The 6,008-nt window shown below is 37.8% G+C and overlaps 1 protein-coding gene across 1 annotated transcript in view; it reads left to right on the forward strand.

The window, feature by feature from the left end:
• BMT2 (base methyltransferase of 25S rRNA 2 homolog) overlaps positions 1-4,236 on the forward strand; it is a 37,058-nt gene extending 32,822 nt beyond the window's left edge. Inside the window, 1 exon segment of the mRNA XM_065645392.1 lies at positions 1,191-4,236. Within this exon segment, the coding sequence (XP_065501464.1) occupies positions 1,191-1,820 (630 nt within the window). The 3' untranslated portion in view covers positions 1,821-4,236.
• Positions 4,237-6,008: the final 1,772 nt, after the last annotated feature.

The following is a 6,008-nucleotide window of genomic DNA, read 5'->3' on the forward strand; positions in this document are numbered from 1 at the left end:
TAAAATAAACAGAAATAACATTCTTTTCTAGTTGGAAACAATTGTGCATATCAGTTGTTTTATGAATACCTTTACGATAGTGTTCTAGTGAACTTTGGATCTTCTTTCATAAAACACACTATACATATTTTCATTGTATGACAATGCAGGAGATTTAACTCCATGTTTCACATGTGTTCTGCAGAATATTTTGTGTCTGCTCACTTACCTGTTTAGAGTGTCCGTCATTCACTGCACATTCTCTAGGCATTAGTAACAATTTTTGTTGCTGTCATGTCAAAACCTTGTATCTCAATACCTTTTTTTAATGAAGTCAGTCTTAGGTTTTGATAAAGTGTCAAAACTTAAATGTAGTGAATAGCATACTATTATTCTTATTTTTTGAAGGCTCTGTGATTAGGGATGTGAAGAATTTTATTCTGTACGTTGTATTGTGGTGTCATTTCCTGTCATAGACAGCTTGAGCGCACAAATGATCAACAGATTAATTTATAGGCCTTACATTACTTTGATAATTGTACAAATGTGTACCACTACATTTCACATCTACAGCAAGGTTAAAGCATGGACCTGCACCCCTGCTGCAAAGCAGTTAGTGTATGGTAATTTTCTAGTGCATATTGCCTTGACATAGCTGCTTTGTTTCTGTACCAGTAAAGAATGACACTTTTTTTCTCAAATGACCAAGCTAAGTTTCTTCGATTCTTTTTGAAGAACTAGTGGAAATACTGAGGTATCCAATTTAGTTTCTAATTACTAATTTCAGGTTTTTAAAAACCTGTAAAAGGTTTCCAGCATCTGGAGAAACAAAAGCAATGTAGGCTTATATGTGTTCTTCTTAAATCATTTATGAGATAGTTGATTTGATACTTTGTTCTACTTGGCCTAATTTCCATTTCCATTTTCTTTTTTTTTTTTTTTTAAATTAGCAGTTCTAGACTATCAATCTCTAGTAAATTACTGCACATCTAAAATTTTGCTTTGCAACTGTGAAAGCTATTATAGCAATATGTGTTATTGTTATTTTGGATTGCTTGATTTAATAGCAAGAGGAATGTTCAGCAGGCTTGACATTTCCTCAAGGGAATTGAGAGGTTGTCATTGATTTTTTTTCTATGGATTTGGCTTGTATTTGCTCTTTCAACTAACCTTGATGTTTGTTTGGTTTTCTGTTTTTCTTATTCCACCAGAGTGTATACAAATGTGACTTCTTAAATCTTCAGATTCAGCAACCTCTCCAACTGGCACAAGATGCTATTGATGCCTTTCTTAAGCAACTCAAAAATCCCATTGATTCTCTGCCTGGAGAACTGTTCCACGTTGTTGTTTTCTCACTCCTCCTTTCTTACTTTCCGTCGCCTTATCAGCGATGGATATGCTGCAAGAAGGCACACGAACTTCTCGTATTAAATGGCTTATTGCTTGTAATAACTCCTGATTCATCTCATCAGAATCGCCGGGCTATGATGATGAAAAGCTGGAAAATTGCCATAGAGTCCTTGGGTTTTAAGCGCTTCAAGTATTCCAAGTTTTCTCACATGCACCTGATGGCATTTAGGAAAACGTCCCTGCAAACAACAAGTGACTTAGTTAGCAGGAACTACCCAGGAATGTTGTATATCCCACAGGATTTCAACAGTATAGAGGATGAGGAGTATTCCAACACTTCCTGCTACATTCGTTCGGATACAGAAGATGAACAGCTCGCTTACGGTTTTATGGAGCTACCTGATGCTCCTTATGACTCGGACTCTGGAGAAAGCCAGTCTAGTTCAATTCCTTTCTATGAGCTAGAAGATCCTATATTGCTTCTAAGTTAATGTAGTCATTGAAGCGCCCTTTCAGTCAAACCTCTTGCTTAAACTAATTTTGCTATACTAACATGGGCTCAACACACAAAAATGGTTTGCATAAAGAAAATGCAAAGGTTTACAGAGTTTGCTATTTTTTTCTACTTTTGAATTTTAAAATTTATTCTTGTATGAAAGTGAAGAAATACAAGTTTTATGCAAATGACTCATGTCATAGCATAAATTGCTGTTACTTTCTTTAGATTTGTATCACTAATTTTTTTCCAGAAAGGTACCATTCTTTTCTTTAGTGCTGTGAAGTGTGAATTCTATTTAATTTGCTAAATGTTGTTTCAATATTTTAACTCAATGTGGTTGAGCTTAAGGCACTGGAGTTGGTGGGATTCTGAGAAGTATATGTAGGAAGAAATAATTTGCACTTTAATTAAACGTGCAGATAGGTTAAGACACTTGGTTACACATGTCTCTTCTTAATTATGGAACAAAACTTTTTCTTCCAAAATTTGTTTCGCTCTGGTTAAGCTTGGGCTGGAGGAACTATAATGCTTGCACATTTGATTTTATGTTCATTGCAGCCCTCTTGAGATAACATCAAATCGAAATAACACCAAAATACTGGAATATTTTCATCCATAGTTACGCAATGGAATTACACAGTATGGATAAGTAGTAGTTAGACTTGAGATTTCGAAGGAGGTTATCTCCCCGCTCAGAGGATGGGTACGTCTAGACAATTGTGTTTCACTTCAAAGCTGGAACATAGTTTTGCCGTTTTACGAGTGTACAAGCACTAACAGATATCAGTATTTTCCCAATGATGGTTGTCTGTATTGTCTTCAAATTGTGTTTTTTGGGGGACAGGGTGGGTTTTGTCATGTTTTAAAGTAAATTATTTATGCCTTTTAAAAACAAACAACTTCTTTAATTGTCCTTACTTTTAGACCTCCCAAGTTACACGGTCACTACAGACCGATTTTGTAAAAAGTTTTTCAAGGATAACATATTTGCACAAAGCTGTGTATTCACACCTCACAAGTGAAGCCAACTTACACTGTTTGTTTGCTTTTTTGGACCGAAACATTTTCTGGCTAAATAAAAACTCCACAGCTGTCTGAAAGCTGGTCTGCACTGTAAGGAGATGGAACAGAAGTGTTTTGTATCTCTTAAGTTTTTTAACTTGTGTAATAAATTTCTGAGTGTTTTGCAGGAAAGAACCAATTCTGTTCAGTGGTAAAAATAGAGGATTCAGCATTAGTTTAGCTTAGATTTCCTTCCATTTAAAAATAATGGCCAGAATTTTCAGATTTGAATGTTAGGCTGTTAAATCTGTATGTAAGTGCCTAATAATAAATGATTTGAATGAGGTGCCACATCATGGTTTGAAGACTGACTTCAGCAACATGGTAGAAAAATACTAATATATAGTTTTGCAGATGGTTATGATGAAATATAACTTACACCATATTAACCTACCATGTTGTATTTATAATACAGAAGCTACCAGATAAACTGAAGTTGTAGCATGGATTTTACAGCACTTGCTACAAAAATGAAACTTACCCCTTCCATTGAAGTTTTGCACTGTGTCAGTTTGACTTACCTGTTTTTGTTTTTCTTTCATATTGTTTCCTACAGTCTCATTCCACATCGGTCCTGCTTACACTCAAACATGATCTGGGCTGCCACGCTTTATTTTTTAACATAAGCTTTTTGTGTCTCTCAAATTTAAAGCTTACCCTAATACCCGATTCAAATTTGTTATTCAATCTGAATGATATAACTATATACAAACAAAAAAATTATATTCTGATGTGTTTAAAAAAAAAAAGTCTGTAAGTCCGTATTTGTACCTAATGCTTTACCGCTTTGCTTTCACTAAAATGTTTGTCAGTCAAAGCCTTTCTTCTTCCCAGTTAACCACTGACTGCAGCAGTGCTCAAGTTAAAGGTAAAATATTGGTGCTATAAATTCAGCTGTTTATGGAAACTTAATCTGTGCATACTTCAAAGTGTACCAAACATTTTAACTTATACTCCTTTTTTTAAAAAGTTATATGCTAGCTAACGTATGTTGGCATTGGTTAATGTAAATTGATTTGTGATTCATACAAAAAAATCAATTCAGACCAAGATTTATCTCCCCAAAACTTAAAATGTAAGCCTCTTTGGCAGGCTGGTGACACTGTTATATTTGTGGTTTAGAGACCCGAGATTCATAACAGCTTGGTTTTCTTGCTGCTCTTTCTAAATACCGGAAGTGTTTTGTTTGTGTTTTGGGGGGGCTTTTTGTTGTTGCTTTTGTTTTTTTTGTTGTGTTTTGTTTTTTTTTTTTTTTTTACAAGGGACAGTAGACTGTTGTGGAGGAGGAAAATGGGATTTACAGAAATACTTATACCTCCCTGAACAATAAAGTGGTGATATCAGGAGTTGTTTGATATTTGGTTTTGGTGCAAGAAGAATGTTTCTAGGTTATATTTGAAAATTATGACTGTGCAAGAGATCTCTCGTTCTTAAGGTGCTGGAGAGAAAGTGGAAGAAAATGTGTATTCGCATTTCTGTTGTCTTTATGTCACTACTTTTTGTGAACAAAGCACATTTATTAAAAACGGAACTGAAAACCTTTTTAAAAATGGTTTCTTTGAGTTTGGAGATGATGTCCTTTTTTCTTCCTGTGCAATTGGTTTATGCTGAACACCAGTGAAACCAATGCATAGTTATATTCCTTGTTGTCAAGAAAATAGTTGTGTTCAGTTTGTTTTATAAACAACTGAATTATAGTAAAGATGTTAAATTTGGAACTTGGGTTTCAACTTATACATCTCAGTTGGGGACTTTGCTTTACGGAAGGATTTTTGGAATTCTTCCAGTTGATCCTGTATCATGTTTCTTTGCCCATTTAGGATGCAGCCGCTTTCTAACACAGTTCCTCTCTTTTATCTCTAGATGTTATTAATTTCTTCTCTATCTCCCTGAAAACCATTGCAGCACCTGTTGAATATTTGCCATTTGAGGTCATTGCGGTGTTTTTCTACATGGTGATTTTGGGTACTGGAGTGGCTGGCAAAGGATGGCAATGGGAAGAGGAAGCCCAAGGAACAAGGCAGATCTGAGCAGCACGGAGGTGTGTCCGTGGCACTGCAGCGCCTAGCTGCTGTCTTCTCGCCTCTTACTGGACAGTGAACACCAGAAAACCTGATTTCACAGCTATTCGCAGTATTGGTTCCTGCAGAATCTTTCTGTCTTTTCCTACATCAGGGAGGCTGTCTGACTCGCTGTAAAAGTGATCCTTCTAAGGCTCTTTAATTGTATCTCCAGGAATCAGCAGCATATTTTTTGATTCCTTGCATTTGGGATATGTACATCTTCAGGTTTTCTGCTCATTTTTCCTCATTTACTCGATTCATTGTTTTTTACTTGTAGAATAGCAGGAAGTGTGTTGGTTGGTTTGCTTGTGGTGTTTTGGTTTGTTTGTTTGTTTTTAGAGGGGTTGCATTTCTCAAACTTGCACAGAAACTTGGGTGGGGTTTTTTCGTTTCGTTTACTTTTTAAAGTAAAATATTCTCCAAGAAATTCAACAAATAGTTGCTTGAAGAGCATTCCTAAATCACAGCTGGACAGATGCAGCACCAAGTGTTGTCCCTGATGCTGGTAAAGCACCTGGAGCAGGTGACATTTATTAAGCAACTCAGATTTCTGCTCCGATCTGCTTGTTAAAGGAGAACCCCTTAGTGCCTTTTTTTTTTCCCTCATGTAACTTTTAGGCCTGTTGGCCGCTTTTATTTAAAATTTGAAGAGGGGTATGAATTTTGGAGATGACCAGGGTTCTTGTGAGTCACTTGTCTGAAAAAAGTAGGCAGGAGAGACTGTCAGAGTTGAGATGTCCGAGGATCCAGCCGCTGCCGGTTTGTATTTTGAAATACAAACACGGTTTCTGTTACAAAATCTCGTATTCCCGCTAAACGCGCGGAGGTTTTGCATCCTTTCGGCAGAGGTTACCGGAGCCCGGGCGGGGGGCAGCTGTCCCCATTCTGACGGGCGGCCCCTGGGCGCAGGCACCGTCCCGCCGAACGCCCCGTCAGCGGCTCCGGCCCGGCCCGGCCCGGCCCGGCCCGGCCGCCGCGGCGAGCTGCGCTCCGGCAGCGCCCCGGGCCCCGCCGCCCGGGCGGCGTTTGAGCCTCGGCGCGGCCCGTAGCCGCGG

This window comes from Caloenas nicobarica, chromosome 1 (genome assembly GCF_036013445.1).
Source record: "Caloenas nicobarica isolate bCalNic1 chromosome 1, bCalNic1.hap1, whole genome shotgun sequence".
Taxonomy (NCBI): domain Eukaryota; kingdom Metazoa; phylum Chordata; class Aves; order Columbiformes; family Columbidae; genus Caloenas; species Caloenas nicobarica.